This window comes from Magnolia sinica, chromosome 6 (genome assembly GCF_029962835.1).
Source record: "Magnolia sinica isolate HGM2019 chromosome 6, MsV1, whole genome shotgun sequence".
NCBI lineage: Eukaryota > Viridiplantae > Streptophyta > Magnoliopsida > Magnoliales > Magnoliaceae > Magnolia > Magnolia sinica.
The window spans coordinates 98,113,704-98,138,533 of record NC_080578.1 but is presented as its reverse complement, the minus strand read 5'-3'; the positions used below and the strand labels follow the sequence as shown (position 1 = coordinate 98,138,533).

The 24,830-nt window shown below is 40.5% G+C and overlaps 1 protein-coding gene across 2 annotated transcripts; it reads left to right on the top strand.

Annotated features, from left to right (window-relative positions):
* Positions 1 to 6,377: 6,377 nt before the first annotated feature.
* On the top strand, positions 6,378 to 24,413 carry LOC131249204 (double-stranded RNA-binding protein 1-like). Of its 2 annotated transcripts, XM_058249827.1 has the most exons (6): positions 6,381 to 6,723; positions 10,690 to 10,827; positions 12,524 to 12,756; positions 12,873 to 13,092; positions 22,209 to 22,391; positions 23,597 to 24,413. In XM_058249827.1, exons 1-6 carry the CDS (start codon positions 6,465 to 6,467, stop codon positions 24,046 to 24,048), a joined length of 1,485 nt encoding a protein of 494 aa, XP_058105810.1. In that variant the 5' UTR covers positions 6,381 to 6,464; the 3' UTR covers positions 24,049 to 24,413. The 2 variants fall into 2 exon arrangements, with proteins under 2 accessions (XP_058105811.1, XP_058105810.1); XM_058249828.1 differs by lacking the exon at positions 22,209 to 22,391 and having other exon boundaries at positions 6,378 to 6,723.
* Positions 24,414 to 24,830: the final 417 nt, after the last annotated feature.

Below are 24,830 nucleotides of genomic sequence, written 5' to 3'. Positions count from 1 at the left end.
TCCAACCATTAAAACTATCAGGTCCATAGAAATTTGGATGGACAAAACCCAGGTAAGTGGATTTTCATGTCTGCAACCCATGAGAGTGGTGAGAGATTTCCAAGCAACGCGTTACAAACCCAATAAAACATATACTTCCCAGTAGGTCCCACAGATCCCCCCTTGAACTCCAGCTAGATCTGCGCCCTTGGAAGATGTCTTCTTGAGTCCAAAAAATCAGGCCAATCCTCTCATTAGATGGGCTAGAGCAGTGAATATCGGAAAAACCATTGGCGATCCATTCCCATTTTTTCACCCAACGATATTCACGGGCCCACCTTTTCGGCGGTTCCAATATCGTGAGCATGCGATCTGTAGCCCATGTGGGACTCAAGGCAGTCCAAACTGCAGGATCACTCTAGATAGGCCATTATCTAAACTACTTATTCGGCAAGCCCAACCACTAATTTCATTCTGAGGGCGTCCACTTGACGATCGCCAATCGTAACCCACGATTTGGGCCATGGGAGCCACATTGATCAGATGCTAAAAGTCGATGGTCTGGATCAATGTGCATCCGAGCTTCGCACAGCCCTACATGTGCAGTGGGCCCCACGTGCATGATCAGCTGGTAAAGATTGATGGGCCTGCATAATCAAGCATTGCACTCTGTCCAAGTGTTCAGTGGGCGCCATATGCACGATCAGATGGTAAAGATCGAAGGTCTGGATCACCGTGCATTTGCACACTACAGTGCCACGTGTACAGTAGGCCCCACATGCACAATAAGATGGTTGAGATCGATGGCCTGGATCACTGTGCATTCTCACTCATGCAGCGCCTTGTGTACAGTTGGGGGCCTGCATGCCCGATCAGATGGTAAAGATCGATGGTCTGGATCACTAGTAGGAATGACCTTTATGGACGGTATGGATGGCATATAAACATCACATAGGACCCTATGGCAGTTTCAACAATAAACATTTTACTACCATTATTTTTGCTATTGTCTGGCTAACTTAAGTTTTGGATATGTGTCATTTTTCAGGCTTTATCCTAACATGATCTGGCCAAACAGATGAACAGATAGGATTTCTCACAAACATTATGTCATTGATCTTTACCATCTGAACAGACGAACAGATAGGATTTCTCCCAACATTATAACCCTGTGAACAATCTGGATGACATATAAACATCACGGTCAGCATCAGAAAAGTTTCAACGGTGGACATTTCTGGTACGACCGTTTCGGTTTCTGTGGCCCACATGAGTTTTTAATCTGACCGATTTTAAATTAATCTCCCATCGTGGTATAGCAAAACTGTTAGCGGATAGGATTAATCACCAGAATCTCATGGGCTCCCCACAGCAAGGGCTGAAAGTCGGGCGGGGTGGGTCGGTTCGGTGGTCAACCTTTGCCCAACCCAAGGTTCATATACCTCAACCCTAACCCAACCCAACCTGGAGTTGGGAATTCTCGACCCAGGCCCAACCCAAGCGGGTTCGGTCAGGTTGGCCGGGCTGGTCGGGTAGATGTATGCTAATATTTTCATTATTATGTTAGTCCATTATATTGTCAATACAAGTTTTATTTTTTATACCCATAATTTTAATAGTTATATATGTAATTATTTATCGTAAAGAACATTTTTTTCTAAACAAACAAGTTAAAATATAGGACAACTACTTTAAAGGTCGTATTGTGTATCAAGTAATGTATGTGGGAGAGAGAAATCTGGTGTATCTTGTTAATTTGAGTCATAAATGACGCGGACCAATGAAACACGACGACATTGGAATTTTCTATGCGTTCAACATAGACGATCCACACTCAATTATAATTAATTTATAAGAAATTTATATATTGATCGTGTTCAGGTTGGGTCGGGCAACCCAAGACCTCAACCCGAGTCCAACCCAAATATTATCAGGTTGGCATTTATATGGCCCAAGCCCGGGACCAAACCTGATACATATTGTCCAACCCCAACCCAATGTCGGGTCGGTCAAGTTGAACCTGCCCAACTTTCTAGCCCTACCCACAGTTAGAGATGGGCATCGAACTGAGTTAGATCAGATTGGGTCCAACTCGACTCAGTCCGAAATTTGCAGGGCCTGACCCAAACTCGATCCGATCCGAGACTGAGTTTGGGTCATCTAATTCGAACTGATCTGAACTCTTATTGGCCTTAACTGATCCGAGTCCGACTCGATCAGAAAAACCAAGTCGGATCGGATTGGGCAAGGTTCGGATCAGTCCATTTTTTCAACTGTGTGGTAATCATTATTCCCACTGTTTCCTATGGTGCGATCTACTTGATCATTGGATATATTTAAAATTTAGTATCAACCCCTAAAATAATCCGGAAAAATTGATGGATGGCATGGATGAACCAAAAAAATTCAAGGCAGGCCCCACATAATTTACTCAGTACGATAAAAACATACTGAGTTAGTTAGTACAAAATTGGATTTCGTTGCTTCTTGAAGGAGTTTTGTAATTTTTTATTAGATTTATATATTTTCTCATTTTCCTTGCATATCAATCGCATTTACCTTGCATATCAAGCAACTTGTGCCTCTGTGCCTCATTTGCCTTGCATATCAAGCAACATGCACCTCTCTCTCTCTCAACTCTCACGGCAAAAGTGCCATCACCGAGTTTTGTGGGCACCACTATTATGTATGTGTTTTATCCACACCTTTCATCCATTTTAAGATATAATTTTAGGGCATGAGCCAAAGAATGAGCCAGGTAAAAATCTGTAGTGGACCCCACCATAGAAAACAGTGGGGAGAGTGATTCCCACCGTTGAAACCATCCTAAGGCTCACCATAATGTTTATTTGAAATCCAACATGTTCAAAAGTTAAAAAAGACATGAAATAAGGGAAAACACCAATATCAGCTTGATCTAAAACTTTTGTGGCCTATAGAAGTTTTTAACTGTGGGTGTCACTGCCCCCGCTGTTTTCTGTGCCGGGGTCCACTGGATCTTTAGATTTAACTCATCCTTTGCACATTGGCCTAAAATCATCTCTCAGAATGGATGGAAGGTGTGGATACAAAACACACATATCATGTGATGACGTTTGCGAGTCTCCCTGCTCAACCTGTAAGTAGCAAATCCGCGCCTGGGATAGAATTGCATTTAGTCCCAATTTAGTCCCACCCCATGCGCCTAGAGATGAGAAATGATAGGATTGGGTGGGATGAAATTACATTTAATCTCGTGGAATTGCATTTGGTCATGTAGGAGTCCCAGGATTTTGAAATACACTATGCATGTGGCCCCACGTTGATGCACGCAGTTATCTATACCGTCCATCCATATACACCCTTTATGTGTGATATTTTAGTTATACATATGTATAAGTGAATAACCATTGTGATTTATTAGTGTTTTGCCAAAAATTTTATCCCAAAGATGGTTATAATTGACGCGGATTAGATACTTACAGGATGAGTAGCAAGACTTGCCTGTGAAGTGATGTCACCAAATTTTGTGGGACCCACCATGATGTATTTATTTTATCTACACTGTCCGTTCATCCATATGGTGATATCAATTTAAGACATGAGTCAAAGAATGAGTTAAATCCAAACTTTGAGTGGATCCCACGACCTAGAATAATGAAGAGAGTAACGCCCACCATTAAATATTTAAAAGGGCTACAAAAGTTTTTGCTCAAGCTGAAATTTGTTTTCTCCCTTCTTTCATGTATGTCTTAACATACTAACACGTGGGATGCCGGACAAACATCATAAGGGACCTTAGGAAGGTATCAACAGTGGGGACAGTGATGCCAACCATTAAGAACTTCTAGAGGCCACAAAGTTTTAGGGCCTATTTGATTATTATAATTTCACCTAGAAATGGTTAATACTTTGGAAATGGGTAATTAATACCGTTTTACCTGTATGAATATTCATGCGAATTTCATTTCTTGGAAACCGGTTCAAAAGTAGTAGTAGCCATATTAGGACCTCATCTTGATGTATACGACATATCTGCTCCGTCCAACCACTTTATCACAACAATTTGAGATATGAGAAGAAAAATGAGTTAGAATCAACACTCAACTAGCCCATACCAAAAGAAACAATGGCCTTAGGAAATTTTTAACGGTAAGTATTTAATTCATATTTTTCTATGGCGTGGTCCACTTGAGCTTTGGATATGCCTCATTATTTATCTTATATCATAAATTCATCTGACATAATGGGTGAATGGTGTAGATATATGATATGCATCATTAGTGGGACTCACAAATATTTCACAATATTTGCCATTTTTATACCCAAAAAAAGTAAACCGACGAATCAATCGTGGGGAAGAGTGTGGCAATTAGGTAGGGAAATATTTATTACCATTCACGGGGCATTTTCCTAGGAATTGGAAAATCAAACACGACCTTAGATCACGTTGATATTTGTATTTTTTAAAACTTTTGCACAGGTACGATTTCAAATAAACATTGTGATGAACCTGTGGATAGTTTCAACGGTGGGAATCACTCTTCCCACAGTGTAAATTTCTCTCCCATCTAATGTAATTATATACCGTTCGGGTAATACCTAAACCATTCCCGTTACATAGACGTCGTGAGATTTTTTGATGATCCAGACCGTTTATACGATGGGTTTCACTCTCGACGGTGGACACTTAAAAAAGGTCCCTACCTTGCAATATTTAAACCATTTGATGAATGAACTTCTTTATTTAGAATATACCATCTATTTTTAGCTGTCTTTCTCTGGGACAGTGATCGAAGGGTTAGGATTTTCCGATCTTGAATACTTCCAAGTCATTCCCAGCCATCCATCCATCTCATCAGATCAGAGCACGAACCATGGTCGCGCATGTACGGGAACCATGGTTCGGATCACCAAACCATGGTCGCGCATGTACGGTATCACTGCACTGTACTTCTTAGAGCGGGAACCAGTAACTGTCAGAGAAGAACTGTGTGATACGCGGTCCTTATTTTCAAATGCTACACACGATTTTTAAGTATGACAAGTGGGCCCATTTTCGAAGAATCTGAACCATTAGTTTTTTGTCTCCTAACGTGAATATATTATCTGAAAAGGAAAATATCTTGATAAGAAAATATTAACCGTTCGATTTGTGGCCTATAAATAGATGTTTAACAACGGTCCACATTAAGACAATAAAGATAATACCATTGATCACTTAAACCTTCCGAAAATTTTTTACACTTTTTTTTCTTTTTTTTGAAATCTTCATCCACCGTGGGACAAAACAGGCCAATGGTCCAGATCACCATGCGGGTCCCACTTCTGATACGTAAAAGCCCATTATACGGTGGAGAAACACAGGCCACGTATCAAATTATTCCCTCCGTACTCCTCAACCGCTCTCTGTTAGAAGAAAACTTGGATACTCTGGAAGAGTGTGATGGTTGATACACAGGCACTAAAAATGAACCGTCCAAATAATTGAAAACATTTTAGATTGGACTTGAAAACTGAAATTACACTAATTTGGTGATCCACTGTGCAAAAATCACACTGATAGGATGATCTAAACAATCATTTATTTAGCCTTTTTTTTGTTTAGCCGTCCTTTTTCTAAGCTATAGATCGGATGGCTGTGATTACCTAAAAAAACGATTCTTTAGAATCATAACCGTCTTGATGGGGCACAACTTACGGATGGATCAAATTTTGTTTGATCCTATTTTTATGTAAACATTACTGACCGTCCATTCTAATGGTCAATGATCAATGGTTAATATTTGTTGGATTTGTATAATATTTGCATGATAGGTCATGAAATGTGCGCTCAACCTAATGAACAGTCCGGATCAATGTATTGTAATATCTTCGGGAGCGGATTAGGTGCCGCCCCGGCTGCACACAAGACAGTGCAGCCCTTACCATTGGACTCACCTCGATGTATATATTCTATATCCACACTGTCAATCCGTTTTGGAAGATCATTTTAGGTACGATAGCAAAAATTAAGAACATCCAAAACACAAGTGGACCATACTATAGGAAAAATTGTTGATTGAATGCCTTACCCTTAAAAAAATTTCTAGGGCCCATATCCGTAGTGTTCATTTTCCATCCAACCTGTTGATACGTTAGATAAATTGTATGAATGGAAAAAACAAATGTCGGCTTGATCGAAAACTTCTATGGACCATTAATGGTCATTCATCGGTTTTTCCTATGGCATGGTGCACTGTAGAATTTATTCTAATTAATTTTTTGCATCATACCCTAATATTATTTGGAAAAACAGATGGACGGTGTGGATATAGAATAAATACATCAAGGTGGGACCCGCAGTAAGAAGCGCACCGTCTTCAATCAGGCCGGGGCTGTACCTAATCTGCTCCGCTTCTCTCCCTTCGTCTCCCTTCCTGCTCTCCCCATTTCTCTATAAATTGGATAAAATCTCAATCGTACCCCGCCATTTCTGACTCCGAGAAGAGAGAGGAAGAAGAAAAATGTATAAATCTCGGCTGCAAGAGCTCTGTCATCAGAAATCATGGAGCTTGCCCACATACGCCACTTCAAAGGAGGGTCCAGATCACAACCCTTGCTTCAAAGGCACCGTTTCCATCAACGGCGTCGATTTCCGGACCATCGATTCCGCCAAATCATCCAAAGAAGCTCAGAACATGGCCGCCAAGCTCGCTTTCGAGCATTTCACCACCGCTGGAAGCTTCGACGTGGCTGCTGCCTTTCTTCCATTGTCGTTAGCAGGTGAATTTCGTAATTCTGTCTGTTTTTCAGGCCGATTCTTGAATCGAATGCTCGGAATGCCTTTTGTGTTGACTTTCTGGGGGCGTAGGATAAGATCATCAGCATCAGTTGCGTAGGTGAGCACGTCTGCTGTCAATGCACTCCTTTTTCAGACTCTTCAGGTTAATTCCGTAATTCCGAGGGTTTTCGAGGCCGATTCTTGAACTGAAGCCTCAGAATACCTTTTCTTTTGAGTCTTTGTTGCCGTAGGATAAGATTCTAAGCATTTGGTGCGTAGGTTAGCACTGATCATCTCCTCTGCTGTCTATGCACTCCTCTTCCTCGGTCAACATGTGAATTCTGTAATTCTGAGGGTTTTCGAGGCCGATTCTCTGAGTGGAAGCTCGGAATGCCTTTTCCATCTAGTGTCTAGGGGTGTAGGATAAGATACTCAGCATTAGGTGCGTAGGTTAGCACTGATTGTCACCTCTGTTGTTTATGCACTGTGAATTCCGTAATTCTGAAGATTTTTGAGGTCGATTCTTGAACTGAAGGCTCAGAGTGCCTTTTTCTTTTGAGTCTCCTTCAGTGTCTATCCACTCTTCTTCACTGGCAATGTCTATCCACTCTTCTTCCACTGTTGCCAGGTGATTTGCGTAATTCTGACGATTTTTTATGCTGATTCTTGCAGTGGAGGTTCGGAATGCTTTTTATTTACCCTTTTTTCTTTTGGTTCTTTGAGAGTGTAGGATAACATCCTAAGCATCAGGTGCGTAATATAGCACTGATTGTCTCCTTCTCTTTCCATGCATTTGTCTTCCATCAATGCCGGGTGGATTCTGTAATTACGGGGAGTTTTCAAAGTTATTCTGGAAATTGAAGGCTCAGGATGCCTTTCAATTCCTCCTTTTTTCCTTTTCTTTTGAGTTATTAGGGCGTAGGGTAAGATCCTCAGCAGGATCCTTACTCTTGCTCTGGTGGTAGACTCTCAGGAGTTTCAACACCCGGTCAAGTGTTCGAGTATCCATAGGCAGTGAAATCCCACTGCAGCATGAGTGTGTGGGGATGTGTGTGCGTGTGTAAAAAAAAAAAAAAAGATCCTTAGCATAATATGTGCAGGTTAGTTGCTTTTGTAATTTAGAGGGTTTTGAAAGTTCTTTCTTGAAATGAAAGGCTTATTATGCCTTTTTCTTCTCCCCCTTTTCTTTTTCCCTCTGGGTGTTGGGGGTTTAGTATAGGATTCTGAGAAATAAGGTTTGTTGGTTATCACTGATAATCTCCTCTGCGGTCCAAGCCACTCCTCTTCCCTTGTCACCAGATTAGTTCTGTAATTCTGAGGGTTTTTAGATGATTTCTTGATATGAATGCTCAGAATGCGTGGTTTTTTTTTTTTTTCCCGCCTTTCATTCTCTTTTGAGTCTTGGGGGGCATAGGATCAGATCCTGATCAGAATTTGCTTAGGGGTAGTTTGGATTCCTGTAAACGGTTTAAGTGGTAAATGATTTACAGGTTAAGCTTGACCTGTTTTTCTGTAAGCTGTAAATGATTTATAGGTAAATAATTGTCTGTGTTTGGATAACCTGTAAATGGAGAGCCAATCTTTGAAAATCCAGCCATTAGGCTGTAAATGGAGAGCCTGTAAATGAAATCACAGCTTTTTGCTGGGAAATCAAATGGGGCTGAAAGCTGTAAATGATTTACATGCATTTTTCAGCATGCAAACGCAGACTGTAAACCATCATTTACCTGTAAATCATTTACTGGTAGCCCCATTTACAGCCATCCAAATGACCCCTTAGGTGAGCATTGATTGTCTAGAAATGCTTCCAACAAAGCCGTAATTTCTGGGGGTTATTGAAGGCTGATTCTTGCATTGAAGGAATTCAACTGAACTTCCCGGTTTTATCAAGAATCTTAGATTTTATTTATTTATTTTTGTTTTTGAATGAAATGGAGTGTGTAGGATAAGATACTAAGCATATCGTGCAGAGGTTAGCATTGGCTGACTGAAAATGATCTGGAATCCCTAGTTCCTGGTGTTTTAAACAATGATTCTTGAATTAAAAGGTCTTAAGAAAAAATATCTGATTTTTTTTTTTTTTTCAGAGAATCTTGGAGTTTGTTGAGTTAAAAGTGGTGTGTAGGATAATTTCTAAGCATTCTATGCATATGTTAGCATTGATTGTCTTAAATAAATTGCTCTGGAGATGCTACTTTCTAGGTTTTCTCGAAGACTGATTATTGAATTGAAGGCTTTAAACTGAAATTGCCTTTAAAAATGTTTTTTGGAGTTTGTAAGCATATTGTGCGCAAGTTAGCACTAATTGTCATTGAATGGGCTTCTGGTCTTCCAAGTCTTAAAGGATGTAAATTTTTTTTCTTGGGATGTAGCTGGGTCGCTGCCTTGGTGGCTCTGTCTGTTGTTTGTTTTGTTATTTCCTTTTTTCTCCTTTAATAAAAGCTCACCATCTTTCAAAAATAAAAAAAAAGAAAAAAATAAGAAAAGAAAAGAAAAGAAAAGAAAAGGTTAGTACTAATTATCTAAAAATGCTATGGAAACCCTAATTTCTTGGGTTTAAGTGTCGTTCTTGAATAGGGCATAAAATGTTTTGTTTTTTTTTTCCCTTGAGTCCAGTGGTCAAGAATGAAAAGCTAGGGTATGATTATTAGCATGTGAAGTTTAGCACTTATTGTCTTAAAAATGCTTTGAAAACCCTAAATTCCATTGTTTTTGATGTCCATTAATGAATCGGAGGCTAAAAGCAACCTCGCAAGGCTGCAGGATAAGATCCTAACCATTCCTCATGGATTCATGAATGTGAGGCTCAATGTGGCTGGAGGAATGCCTTTGCATAGGTTACCATTACTTTACCTTAAAAATATTTGAAAACGCTAATTCCTTAGGTTTTTAAGGTAAAGTCTTGAATACAGATCTTAAATGATTTGACTTTTTTGAGACCTTGGAATTTAGGATGATATGGTGTTGGTGTCCATAGGATAATATCCTAAGCATGCTGACCATACGTTAGCATCGATCCCTTTAAAGGCTTTGAAGATCCTATTCTTAGGCTTATGAAGGACGACTCTTGGATGAAAGGCTGAGGTCAAAGTGCTCTGATCTTTTGCATCTTGGAGTTCTGAATGAAAATGAGAATTATGCAATGGATAAGCTCCTGAGCAAACCACAGGTTGGCATTAGTTGTCCTAAAATGCTAAGTATGGCTGATTTCATGTGTTTTTTGAAGTTGACTGGACTAAGTGTTTTTTTTTTTTTTTTTTCCGTTTGTTTGTTTTGGGTCCAGGAAACCATTTAAAAAAGATATACTAGGGCACGTACACTTTTGGCCTGCCTTGATAGATGGCTGTGATTTTCCACATGTAGTCAACATGTGGAGGCATCTGTGGCTGAGCTACACATGCTCGTAGGATTATCAAATCTCCTTGGGTTCCTCCTATAGATTTTCTGATTAGAAACCCTGATTTTCTATTATCCGTTTTTTGTAGGGTTTGTGATTGTTTCAGTGCCAACTCTTGTGGTTGTATGTGGGTAAGGATTGAAAGCATACAATGCGCAAGTTAGCTGTGGTGACCATCTTGTTGCATTTGTGTGCGTGTGTTATTATTATTATTTAATTTTTAGTTACTTCCGAATAGGGATACAAATTTTCTGTTATTGGAGTCCATGTGAGGTTATAGTTCTCGACTGTAGGGTACATATGGTCTTATTTTTTATGAAGATTTTTGGACTTCAAATCAGTAATTTGATCTTTGAATCTTTTGTTTCCCTGGGTGGTTTACATTTTTCTAGCATGTTTCTGTTATCAGACTTTTTAAGGATGTCAAGATGGATTCTCAAATAGAAGATTTGAAATGCTCTTTTCCTTGGGAAACAAATCTTGGGCTCTTGACTGTGCGAAATTAATATCTGGAAGAAGAAAGAATTGTATGTTGTGTTCTTACAATTGTTTTATTCTGCATGTCCTTTAGGTCCTTCCAATGGAATCGGTGAGTTGAATAATACACCCAACCCCAAAGCCGCACTAGAGCAGAAAAATCAAGAAATGACAACAAATTCTCATGCTGACAGAAATGGTTTGAATTTCAGGGAGGATAGAGAACTGACAGGTCTGAAACTCCTTTCCTTTCCTTTCTTTTTCCTTTTCCTTTTTATGTTCTTGTCTACTTTGATTTTTGTAGTTCATGTTTCTTGATATATGGCTGATATTTAATAGAGTTAATATTCCATGATGATACAAGTCCCCTGCTTATGCTAACTGTACTGATGAGTGTCTGGAAAGGTATCCAACATTGTAATAATTTTGATTGGTCCTTTTTTTTTGAAACGATGATGATATGATTGGTCCTTTTACGTACATGAAAGATAAATCAAGTGGGAGTTGACTGCAAGATTATAATGGTAGAAGTGGGTTGTTCATTCCATGATCCAGTTTCTTTTAGTGGAGAGTCCAATAAGGGAGGCGCATGTTTAGAACCATAAAGAGATGAAACAGGATATTCTCATTTTATTTCCACTTTGGCTTCAGAGTTGTTGAGTTGGTTATTGCTGCTTTTTGAGATTCCATGTCTGCAAAGAGAGGTTAATTGATTTAATTGACGTATGAGGCTTTTTTCCTTTCTCTTAGAGGAACAATCCTTTCTAAGATTGATTTCTCATACCATTAGGTGTGGCTTATGGAAGGGCAGGAGCTCTAGAATATCTGCGCGTGCGTTTGTGTCCGTGTGCGTCTTGTCCATGGAGAAAATTTTGGACTCCAATCTTTGTTTTCGTGATCCTTTGAGGTTTGGTGAAGAGAGAGCTATGTAGCCTCTGCATTATTAATCTTACTTATGATTGGTAGGCCTCCTTGGCTTCCCTTCTAGGTACACCAATCCCAATTGTACATGGTTTGCTCCTCTGGGTTAGTGAAAGCTGAACTTTGGGAGAGGCTATGTTGACTTTGGGCTTGGCTGGGAGTGGAGGCATCATCCATATGAATAAAAAGAGTTTGTGCCAAAATGGTTTTTTCTAGTCCGATGAAGGTAAAAGATGTGAATCAGCAGAATTGTTGACTGTTTGGCAAGGCCTCCTCTTCTCTTCCTCTTTGTTTAGTTTTTCTTGTGTTTCCGTCGAAACTTGTCATCAGCCTCTCCCTTTCTTTTTATTTGTTTTGGTACCATGGGACCCTTGCTAGAAGAGCGATAAGAAAGCATGTGTGGTTGGTTCTACCTTTCCTCTTTTGAAAGTTTATTTTTGCTTTTCAAATTTCAATAGAAGTCCGTCAATTATAGGTCAAAGGGATGTTGTCATTCGACAGGGAAAGTAACTTAATATAGTGTCTGGTGACAAAAGATTGCTGTACTCTTTGCAAACTTTCTAATATCTGCTTCATGAAATTAAACTTTGTCTTTCAGACAGGATCAGTTGCAAATTCGTTGCTATTCCCATGTCACTGCCTACTGCATCTGGAAATTAAGTTGTGAACCCAAACAAATGAAAAGCTCATGTAGTCTATGTTTGACTTTTTAATGCTCACTTGGTAGTTGCTCCTAGACATTGAGCTGCATATGCGATTTTCTTATATGCAAGTTCTAAATCCTGATCAGTAAATAATGATTGGCGATTTTTCAAAGGTTAGTTTGTCACTGACAATTGATTTTGAAACTTTTATGTATTTACATAAGAAAAAAGAAATTTCATTTGACAAATTCTTCTGTTGTCTCCAATGTTCTTGTTACTCATTGCCAGCCTATATAACCTTGCTTTCTGTCAGCATGTACTCACAAAAGTTGCACCTGGTTTTTGTTTTTCTTTTCTTTCTAGAAATGCAATACATTTACAAGAGCCAGCTACAGAATTTGGCCCAGAAAAGAAACCTGAGTCTACCTGTCTATTCTAGTCTTCGTGATGGACAGCCTCATTGCCTCCGCTTTAAGGCTACCGTTATGGTAGATGGACAAACCTTTGAGAGTCCTGATTTTTTCAGCACACTAAGAGAAGCAGAACATGCCGCTGCAAAAGTTGCTCTGGCATCTTTGTCAGCAGGAGATCAAGAGGCAAGTGTTCCTCATTAAATGTTATTGAGCTAGTGCCTAGTTGTAAGCTACTTTTTTTGTGCATTTTAATTTTTCTTAATGAATGAGGTTATTGATTTGTGGCCTACTTTCTGCAGGATGATGCTGGTTTTTGCAAAAACCTTTTGCAGGAATTAGCTCAGAAAGAAGGCTTTTCACTACCGGTATATAAGACCGTTAGATCCGGTCTACCTCATTTGCCTACTTTCTTTTCCACTGTTGAAATAGAAGGAGAGGTTTTCTCTGGAAAAGCAGCAAAAACCAAGAAGCAGGCAGAGATGATTGCAGCAAAGGTTGCTTGGTCTTGTCTTAAAGAGCGTAAGTTATCGCTTAATCTTTTATCCCTTAACTCATGGTTCTGAATTAATGTGTGAGGTTGTTGTTAACTACTCTAATATTTGGTTCAATTGCCTACTAAGATTTTCTTATGTGCTACAAAATTGAGATAACTTGTTGATCTGCATTACGTTTTCCTTATTTTTATTTTATTTTATTTTATTTTATTTTATTTTTTTTTGCATGTTTTAATCTATTTTTATGAGAAGCATAATTTCTTCTTCTTCTTCTTTTTGAAAGGTCATGAGAAGGAAAATACATTATTTGACATAATAATTTGTTTTGAAATTGTAATTGATTCATGATTGGCCTCATGATTACCCCAAGATTACATCTAATTGATCTAAAAACAATCCTGGCCGTGAAAGAGCAGAAAATTAAAAATTGGAGCAATAAATTGATTCTAAAGTAAGCTAGCTTTTGACTTGAGGCATATGTTGTTTGTAAGAGCAAAGCTTTTTAGTGCACCATATAGACAGGCATGCTGTTAAATTTGTAGTGTGCATGAATTTACAAAGTTGTTGTGCCAGACACATCCAGGCAATATTTATCTCTTATTCAGGGTGAAACTGATTCCACAAGTTCATGTTCAATTCACCTTTTGGTGTCAACATCTCACTTTCTTTGCTAGACATTGCATGTTACATGAACCTCATCAAATTGTTATAATTATAATTAGAAATTCCTTCATATATTCATCGGCGCATGCATGCATGCATGCATCCATGCATTCGTGCGTAGATTCATACCCATATGCATTGCATCCATCCACACATTCACTTACATGTGCACATGCACGCATGTGTATAACTAAAAGAATAGAAACATGTTTCAACTTTCCAGGCTCTCCCTCTTTAACAGTTATCCCTCCCTTCGCATAAAAAAACAAAATTTCCTTTCTATTCTTCTATAAAAGAACAAGAATAAATACTTCTACCACCTTCACCGAAGAAGGAAAAAAGAAGAAGAAGTCTTCTTCATTTTGAACAGGAATCAAGGTATTCCATAGTGGGTAACTGTGGCCGTAATGGCCATCACTGTTACCTTTACAATATGGGGTGTAATGGCTGTTACAGGCGTCGCAATGGCCGTTACGGTCCTTTTTTTAATAAAAAGTAAATAAAGGGCCTTTACGGGTCCTTTTTTCCGTAGCGGCCATTACGACCACTACAATCCCGTAGCGTGTAACAATTGCCACTGTTATCTTTACGGTCCCATAGCGGCCTTTATGACACACTGTGACATGAATCCAAATATGATGTGTAAATCCTACAAAATATTTTTATGCTAGATTGTCGTATTTTTGGCTGATATTTATTTGACAAACAAATGAGGAAGCCCTCACGACGTTTGCACTATGAACCATTTAAAGCCCTTGTCTTCCCAATAATTGCTTGTACTTGTTTGATAAATTTTGGTGTAACTAGATACTTATGTTCGAGCACACTTTACTTCAATTATCTTGTTGAATGTGTTGACTCTCTCTTTGTTAGAGGATATTAGGGCAATCTTATTAGATTAGGAAATTTCCTTATTTCTTAATATGTGTATCTGGTAAGATCTCCCCAAATCTTTCATCTACTCTATATATTCATGTTATTCTAAGTTAACTTGAGATATGACAATTTCCACAATGCAGCATCTTGTGGTTCTACATTGTATCACAACTAGGGTTTTCAAACCCTAGGCCCATCTAGAGCTGGGCATCGGGTCGAGTTGGACCGAGTTAGGGCTGACCTGAACTCGATTCGACTTGGTATCGAGTCCGGCATGCCTGACTTGATCCGAGTTCGGGCCTGGGCTGGACTTATCCGAACCGAGTTCGACCCGGTCAGAAATACTGAGTCGGATCGAGTTGACACTAAGTCAGATCGGGTCATCGGACTGGGTTACCATGGCAAGGCCGCAATGGGGTCTTCTTTGCATTGTAAGTTACAACATGCAAAAAACGCGACTGCAAAGTAAATAAAAGGAAATAAACCATGCCCATAAAATGAGTTAGAGCTAACGCTACTCGATCCCGTTTTGAAATCAAAAGTAAATAAACCATTGTAAAAAATCAAAAGTAAATAAACCACATCCACATACAGACCAATAAAACTTTCATTCATTCAATATCCTTTGTATGATGAATGCCTTTATTGCGTGTAAGTAATCTTTTCCATAATAATAACCCCCTCTGCCACCTTCATCGCCAGAATCATCATTTGGTTATCTTTTTACGGCTTCAACTGTGGGAGAACTTTGGGCTTACTCTGAGCTAGAGCTGGGCAGGACCCGACTCGACTCAGTGGATCCGACTTGTCTGACTCGGTCAGATTTGACTCGACCCGAACCGAACGGTAGAGTCAGGTTCGGATCGAGTAGCCCCATCCGGATCCGAATCTCAACCGAGTCGAGTTCGGGTTGCATAGTAACTCGACCTAGCTCAAACTGAAACTCTATCCGATTGGACTCAACCCGATCCAAAACCCGACTAGATTCGGTATCGGGTACTATATATAAAAAGTTTACTTTTTTTTCTTAATCTTACCCTAACCCTACCTGCGCCGCTGCCAATTGGACTACCGTTTATCCGAACCCAGTAGCCGTCTAGCCGTCCCTCCTCCTCCTCCTCCTCCTCTCTCTCATCTCCAGTCCACTTCCTCCCTCCACCTGTTTGGCAACAATCCACTCGTTCGGCAGTAATCCACCTGTCTGGCAGTAATCCGCCCATTGTAGGTAAACTTTAATTTTCTAATATAATTAATTATTTATTTATTTCAAAACTCGATTGGTGGTCCGGGCTCGTTGTGGTGGTCCGGGCTGGCTCGGGTACGGTGCGGGCGTGCGGCCGAGCTCACTGGTGGCGTGTCCCGATTGGACTACTGTCTCATCTTGTTTATTACTCTCCTCATCACCGAACTCTTCATCAACAGAGTTCCCTTTCCCCCAGATTGGACGCAACCAATCCTGTATAGAAATGAGCGCTTCAACTGATTCTGGTGTAAGTGAGCTTTGATACTTGTTCATGACTCTACTCCCCATACTAAAAGTAGATTCTGATGCCATGGTTGAAATTGGAATTGATAATATATCTTGTGCCATTAACGAGAGCATATGGTATTGTGAATCATGAGATTTCGACTTCCACCAGTCCAAAACATCAAAATCTTCGCCCTTATACTTTACAAGTGGCTTCTTGAGATAGTGTTCAAGTTCTGATTGGGTTGTCTGCGTGTGAGTCTCAACCTGTGTTAGGAAAAACATGAAATCATCGATCGTGTCTCGTTGTTCATCAACAACAGAACTAGAACCCACTTGAGGAGTACACAGGCTTGCGGTTGCAGTTTTGTCTTTTGCGGAGCCCAACGTTTGTACATAAAAATTGTACAACTCATCAAGTGCATCATGAATCTTATCGACCTCAGAGGCACTCTTCTCACCTTACAACTTATTAAAGATGAATATAACCATAAACATCTTGTATCAAGGATCAAGAACGACTGCAACAGCCAATACCAGACTGCACTCAAACCAATACTTATCGAACATTAACTGCATACCCATGGTCATTACTTGTAAAAAGTCTGGTCCACTACAGCTTCTATGCAAGACATCTTTTACCCTCCAAAGTTCTAGTAGTAATATATTTGTTGTTGGATACTTGCTTCCTGAAAATTTCTTTGTTGTGTCGTAAAAAATTGAAAGGAACTTGAGAACTGATTTAGCTCTTGACCAATCATCATCAGAAGGCAACCAAAGATACACACCATCACGCTCCACATAGTGAGAGAATACGTTTTCGAAAGCTATCGCTGAATCCAACATTTCAAAAGTTGAATTCCAACGTGTCATGACATCCAGCTTCATCGTTCTCGGAGATGACAAATTCAACCACTTCACGATCTCATTCTATGTATATAATCGTGAAGGTGACCCTCGTATGTACTTCACACTTTTATGTTCTCGATTGTTGGCTCAATTATTTTAAGGCCATCTTGTACAATCAAGTTTAAGATGTGGGCACAACACCTAATATGAAATATCTTTCCACCAAAATACAAGTCATCGGTGGCCCTAAACTAGTTCCGCAAAGTCGTTATCACGATATCATTTGCAGAGGCATTGTCTAAAGTTATCAAGGAGATTTTCTTATCAATGCCCCACTCTACAAGATATTTGTATATGCAGTCTGAAATCATCAATCCATTGTGAGGAGACGTAAGATAACGAAAGTTTAGGATTCTTTTGTAGAGCCTTCATTCGACATCAATGTAGTGGGCAGTTAGTGACATATACCCCTTTCGTTGATTGGATGCCGTCCACAAATCCGATGTCAGGCTAATTCGGGAAATCGATTCCAACTGTCCTTTCAGCTTGAGTTTCTCGCTTTCATACATCTTCATGCACATTCTCTTTATTGTTGTATGGGAGACCTCGTATCTGAGGTTAAGGCCTTTGGCTAATTCAACAAAAGGACTCTCTACCATCTGATATAGTCTTTCATTGGTAATAATAAATATGGCTGTCAACTCATTCAGCTAGTCTTTGTTATACTTATAGATGGACAATGTACCTTGCGACGGACCCACTAAAGAGTGGGTAAATGAAAGTGTCTGTTGCCCTGAGGTTTGACTTGTCATTTTATTTTATTTATGATACTTCAAAATGTGTTTCTTCAGAGTTGTGGTCGACCCATCTACTTGTTTAGCATATTGAACCTTGCAGTACTTGCATTGTATCTTCATTTTGTCGTTTTTCAAGGTTATTTCTTCAAAATCTTCCCACACTACCGATCTTTTTTTTTTTTTTTTCGTTTTTCCTGTGATATGTGGCTGTGGGGTACTAATATCAATGGACACCTCTTCATCTTCTAGACCTAATCTTTCATCTTCCATGATCATCAGCGATGTAATTGATGAACCGCCAGGGGTATTGGAAAGACCCTCACTAGCCATCTAATAATTAAAAGATAATAAATCATATTAGCATTAACAATCTAATGCTTTAAAGATTTATACTAAACCCTAAATTAGTCACTCATCCAAGGTTGGATGGATTGTAATACTTTCATATTCTCATTTAAACGCCCACGCCGAAAATCCGGTAGCATCTCCCCATATCTCTCAAGATAAGTTAATCTTCCATCACATTTCGATGCCAAATATCTAAGCAATGTGAAGATATTTGATATTATAAATGAAAAGGAAGAAACATATCTAGAGAGAAATGAGGAGATGGAGTGCAGATCGGGCATGAACATTTAAATAGGTTATATGAAAGCATACTATCTATCTAACCTTGAATTATCCAAAATGAGACAATTTTAGTGATTTTTATGCCACAAAAAACACACTATATTTATGTTTTGCCACATAGAAATCCTCAAATAGGCAACTAATTATCTAACTCACAAGTCACAATAATAAGCTAAGAAAAAAGCAATGTAATCCACACATAATAAGCTAACTATATAATGCGCAAGCACAATAATAAGTTAAGCCAAAAAGCAATGTAATCCATATATATTAAGATAACTATCTAATGCACGATAATAAGCAAAGCAATAAGAAATGTAAACCATAATTCCAAAAAATTAACCACTAATTGTTTAATTCAAATAAATAAAACACACCAGCAATTTAGGATTTAGGGATTAAGTTTAGTCGTTTAGGTCTTAGGGTTTAGGGTTTAGGGTTTGGATTTAGCGTTTAGGGTTTGGATTTAGGGTTTAGTGTTTTGGGTTCAAGGTTTAGGGTTTGGATTTAGGGTTTAGGGTTTAGGGTTAGGGTTAGGTTTTAGGGTTAGCCCGGCCGCACTCAAGCCAGGTTGGACACACCACAACGAGCCCGACTGCACCACACCCGAGCCAAGCCACAGTGAGCCCGACGTCACCGCACCCAAGCTAGGCTAGGCGCACCACACTTGTTCCGAGCAAGCCTGGATACACCACATTGAGCCCAGGCCGCTCCCAAGTCTGCCTGGACGCACCACAACGTGCCCAGGCCGCCTAGAGCCATCCATTTGATGATTTATTTAATTAAAACAATAAACAATAAAAAATACCTAAAATTGAGCCGGACGGGTGCTGCTGTGCGGAAGGGTGGAGGAGAGAGAGAGAGAGAGAGGAGGAGGACTGGAGGAGCTTGAATGGGCAGGGTGGCCGGATGGGTGTTCCCGTGCGAGAGAGAGAGAGAGAGAGAGAGAGAGAGAGAGAGAGGAGCTCGAATGGGCAGGGTGGTCGGATGGGTGTTGTTGTGCGGACGGGTGGAGGAGAGGGGAGGAGAAGCTCGAAATCGAGCCGAACGGGTGCATCTGTGTGGATGGGTGGAGGAGAGAGAGAGAGGAGCCGGATGGGTGCTGTTGTGCAGTTGTGCCGGAGTAGGGGGCTCATGATCGGGTTGGGTGTGGCGGCTGGCTAGTTGGGTTAGGGTAGAGAATGGGTTTTGTTTTTGTTTATATAGTACCTGAAAATCGGATTGAGTCGGGTTTTGGTTCGGGTCAAGTCCGACCGGATTGAGTTTCAGTTCGAGTCAGGTCGAGTTACTATGTAACACGAACTCAACTTGGCCCGGTTTTGGATCGGGATAGGGCTACTTGATTCGAACCCGACTCTGCCATTTGATTCGGGTTGAGTCGGATCTGACTGAGTTAGACAAACCGAGTCCACCAAGTTGAGTCGGCCCCTGCCTAGCTCTAGTCCCACCTCCAAGATCATCTGCTGCCTTGAATACCTGCCTGGATCCTCCAAAATGCCCTGGAGACCAGAGTACCCACGACAAAACAAGAAGACATGAGCGTGTGTGATTGATTGCTGAGATTTGCGCTGGAACATCCACTTTCAAAACAAAAGAAGATAGGAAAACGTATTGATTCTGACTCAGAGAGACAAATGCACTGCTCCTATAGTGTATGGGACTGACCTTGTACTGTATCAGTACTGCATTAGCTTTTGTTAGTCAGTGTCCTAGCTAGTGTAAAGAAAACTTTACTTAGTTGACTCAATCAATGCTTACATTGAGTTAAGGGATTAACATCATAAAAACTGAAAAGAAATAATTGAGCATTTGGAACACTGCATTGAGATCTCGAATCCAACCCCCCCCCCCCCCCCCCCGATAATCAGATTATGTCACCAACACTTGGAAACTTGAAAAACTCAGATTCTGTACTTGACTGAGTTTTGGGTTGCATCTAACTCAGGACAAAGCTGACTCTAAGCTGAGTTTCTGATCTCCAAAATTTCTATTTGGGATAGTGAAAGTAATAAAAGGATAGGGAACAATCTAAATATCTGCATTCCGAAGAAGCTAAAATGGGAGAGGGTATTGCAATGGGAGCAATAAAGAAAGACAAGTAATTGAGGTGGAATGGTTAATCAATAATCTTGCTTGCTTTTGCTTGGTTGATTGGATATGATATTGTCATTATAGGTACTGCAGAGCCTAGCCCTTATAAAATGGCCTTGTTTTTGCTTGACTCTGCCGAACTGAAGAAAGTTGACCATTAATATCGTCTTACACTTCCAACAAATTTGGGTGGGCTTTTAGATGGTAATGGTGAAAAGTTCTATGATCGACAGCCCACTAGACATCAACCTTCTTTTTTCTGAGCTCTTTGAATAAGCCGTGGCAGGGGCATGCATTGACATTGGTCACTTGCCAACCAGCCATGGAGGGTTGAATGAGGAATGAGGTCAGATACTGCTAGAAATTGTTTTGTAGTTTGTCAGAAATACTGTTCTCAATGCGTGAAGTAGGGCCCCTATTTTTAGCCAATAGGATTATGTGATGCCATTAAAGAGGAGTTACATGTAGTCTGGCGAACTATTAAACCGATGCTCATGTGCTAAGATATTCTATTATGCCTTCTCTTTTCGGGTAGAGCAAGTAGAATCTCAGCTGTGAGTTCCGTAGTGCAACACTTCAGTTTCTCACAGTCAGCAGTTGTCATTGATTTGCTGAAGAGCACAGGGCCCATAACTAACTCCAGTCCATCTACCTCTCTGAATATTGCAGCCAAGGATGGAGTTGAAGAGGCTACAGGCAACATTTGTTCTAGAGGAGTTACTGGGTCCTGTTGCACTTTGATGTGAATAGGGCTGTGAATTCCATTTCCATAGGAACGGGGCCTATTTTTCGGTGACCCAAATTGTTCTTCTGATGGGCCCCACATTGGACAGAGGGTGTCCCAGAAACCTTTCAGATTAGAAGATCTTAACCACCGATTCTTTTTGCTCTTCTTCCCAACTGTTGCTTTATTTATTTATTTAGTTTGTTTTGTGAACCATCTATCAGTTGCCAACTGATTGAAGGGCTCAGATCCTGCAGTAGGGGACTTCCTTTTGGGGCATTTATCTGCAGATGGTCCCATCAGATCAATGAAGATACTGGCCATGTAGAGGCTGAAAAAAGTTTGGCACATTGATCGCTGGATGGTCCATGATATGGATGCAAGTTGGCCTACCCTTCAGATCATGTTCTGATGGATCATGCTCTGGCACGGTGCCTGTTCACACCTGCCAAGTGTGTCGTGTGCAATTGAACCTTCACCCCTTGTGAGGCACTACAAACAGCCTTTGGCCCACCAAGAAGACATCACATCTGGACAATCACCATCATCTGTGGGTGCCGACCATGGATCTCATCAGGTCTCAGACTTGCCCACCTGAATATGATTGATCAGTACGTTGGCTGTCACCTGAACATCCAGCTGTGAGATGTGTAGAAAGATGCTTGTAGAAATTCAATGTTTTTGTGCGCTTTACACTGTCCAGTAGCTGAGTCACCACCAGGTTCGGCTGAGTTGGTTATCCCATATTGAATTTCGTCAAGGATTCTTGTCTTCTTTGCTTTTGCTGTGTGATGGATTCATCAGGACTGCATCAAATAGTCTTGGACCTCTAACCATAGATCCCCCACCTGTGGATGATTCAACGCTATTTACACCCCTACAAATCATTATAACCCTAGCAAGTCCCCAACGTGATTTATTCTTGGTGTACAGGAATTGTTTGTGCGCCTAAGACATTCTGCGTTGTGTGTGTGTGTGTGTGTGTGTGTGTGTGTGTGTGTGTGAAATAATGCACTGACACCTTCGTTGCTTTTCCTCTTTAGGTGCTTCGAAGAGGATTCATGCACACCTTTCTATAGGTTGTAAAACACAGGATGCTCCTGGGAGTGCTTCTTCCATCTTGCAGTCGACTTTCAGTGCTGACTCGCTACAGAACCCTGGGCCCAGAGCTAACTTGCTTCCAACTTGGAGCACTGAATCTGTGGGTGACAATGGAGGAATTACAGGTGACATCTTGCTTTCAACTCAGAATACTATCTGTGGATGACAATGAAGGGATTAAAGATGACATCTTGCTCCAAGTCCCTGATGTGATCGATACATGCTTGTGTAAAAGAGTTTGCATGCAGGAGGAATTACAGGGTCCTGCTCAGCAGCCAAAATACAGGATTCCATAGATGTGGGGCCCATCTTATGTTCCCATGTATAGGAAGATCCTGGTAGCCAAGAAGTTGACAGTTCAAGAGCTACATTGAGGATCCACAATCAATGGATGCGAAACAGCCAAGGCTTTCTCCATCCACAGTGGGTCCTGTAAGGTCAACGTATGGATTTCTAAACCATGGTCCCCTCATGCACAGCATCTCGTGCTTTGGCAAACAGTAGATTCGGTTCTGAGTAGGACATTGTAATTCCTTCTATCATTAATACAAGCTTGCAGTTCATGCATTACATATGCATATAGATGGTCAGGCTGATTTTGTTATGGACAGGCATGGTTTGTACCATACTTCTAAAACTTTCCAACTTTTTTATTTGAAAGTCAACCAACTCAACTAGACTCGGTGAGATTTCAAGCTGAGTTGCTAGGAAAGTTGGAACTGAATTCGACTCAATGCTGATTCGGGGGAAGGCTTGTCGAGTCGACTCAGCCACTTGGGAAGACTCGGTGCGACATGCTGTGACTCGAACTGAGTCACCCAGTGAGTCACAATTTTATTTTCTTAAAAATCTTAATGTTGATGAGGATAATTGATCCAACAAATGTTGATAAAGGAGAGGATTTAACCAAGACATCATCGTCCAGGGGTCTCAATGCATGACTTAGTGGTAGACGCACTGCGTTTCAACATTGAAGTCATGGGTTTGAGTGCCATGTGGGGTCTGTGTTTGTATTAAAAAAGAAAAAAGACATCATCAAGTAGTTTGATGCTTTAATAATCTTCAAAAACAGAAAAAAGTTTGTTTGTTTTTTTTTTTTTTTTCAAAAGCTTCAAGTTTCTATTACACACACCACACACTAATAACATAAACTATTTAGATATCTATTGGTAATCCTAATATTTTTAATTTATAAATTATGAGTCAGGTCGGGTTGAGTCTTTAGGGTGCACCCGACATGGCCGAACATTGATAACATAGATTATAATTTATAAACAGCAAGAGATAATTTTGTTATTTATGACATATGAGTTCTGTCCATGGTTTTCAGATAGAGATCAGCAGGACGCTTCATCCAGTGAGCCCTCAGACAGGGACAAAACCCACATCTACCAATGGACTCAGCCTCTTTCAGAACTGCATATTGAGGCTATGCCAAAGTGTAAGGAACCATCTTCCCCGGCCAAGCCTCTGCTGAAAAGCAGGGAATCATCCCCTTCGACGGACACGATATACTCGCGCCTCCGAGATCCTTTCCCTGCAGAACCTCTGCACCTGGAAGATGGGATGTCATCTTCCACACCTTCTGAATGCTCCGAACCGTCAGTCACGGACCTGACTTCTGTGCCGGCTGTAGGAAGAAGCAGCCCTCTGGTCTTGGGCAGCAGGATTCGGGTGTACCCACGTGGGACCAACATGAAGCTACCCGAAGGTGTGATCCTGCTGCCCATAAGTGACGACAAGTGGGTCGCAGCCAGGCTGGAGTGCGCCAAAGCTAAGTGACTAAATGGATCCTCTCTGTTTACCTGTTAGGGGGAGTAGAAACTGTTTACCTTTACCAATGAACAAAAACAGAAACAAAATAGAAAAGAAAAAGAAAAAGAAAAAGAAAAAAGAAAGTAGAAGCCGATCATGGTTTACAACTAACATCTGCAGGCAATGCTGTGGAATATACCGGTTGCTGATGACAAAAACACAAAAGATGATATTAGCTGTTCTAACCTCTTTTGTTACATGAATTTTTGCTGGGGCTGCATGAGATATTAGTGCATTTCCTCTCATATGAAAGTTGCAGTTGTGCATTTGAATCTGTGGAAGAAGGTATTGTGACGTCTGCTTACTCCACGAAATTGAAATGATGTTGTTGATATCTTGTTTTGACAAAAGAGATTAGTGCTTGCAGCCACTGTAAATGCCACATGATGGTCCATTGGTTGAGGAGAGGGTGTACAAAGTGGGTCCCACTGATTTTGATCCATTGGTAGCCTGCAAACGGACAGTTAACTAGACTGGTCAATAGTCAATGGTGAACTGGCAGAAACTCTACTGTTTTTGTTATTAGGATACTGCAATCAGTGCACTTCTCAGTGTCTGAGGCCCACCTGATGGATGGCCTTGAACTTTGGATCATCATGCGGTGGTGCAGTTGCGGAAGGGACCCAATCGGTGTCCTAGCATATGCCTAGTCTCTCTCAATTTGATGGTATGTGAACGGAAATGACCTCTTGATAAAATTCTTGCAGGGTGGTTCCCATAGGTGGGTAGATTGCGCATGGTGAATATAT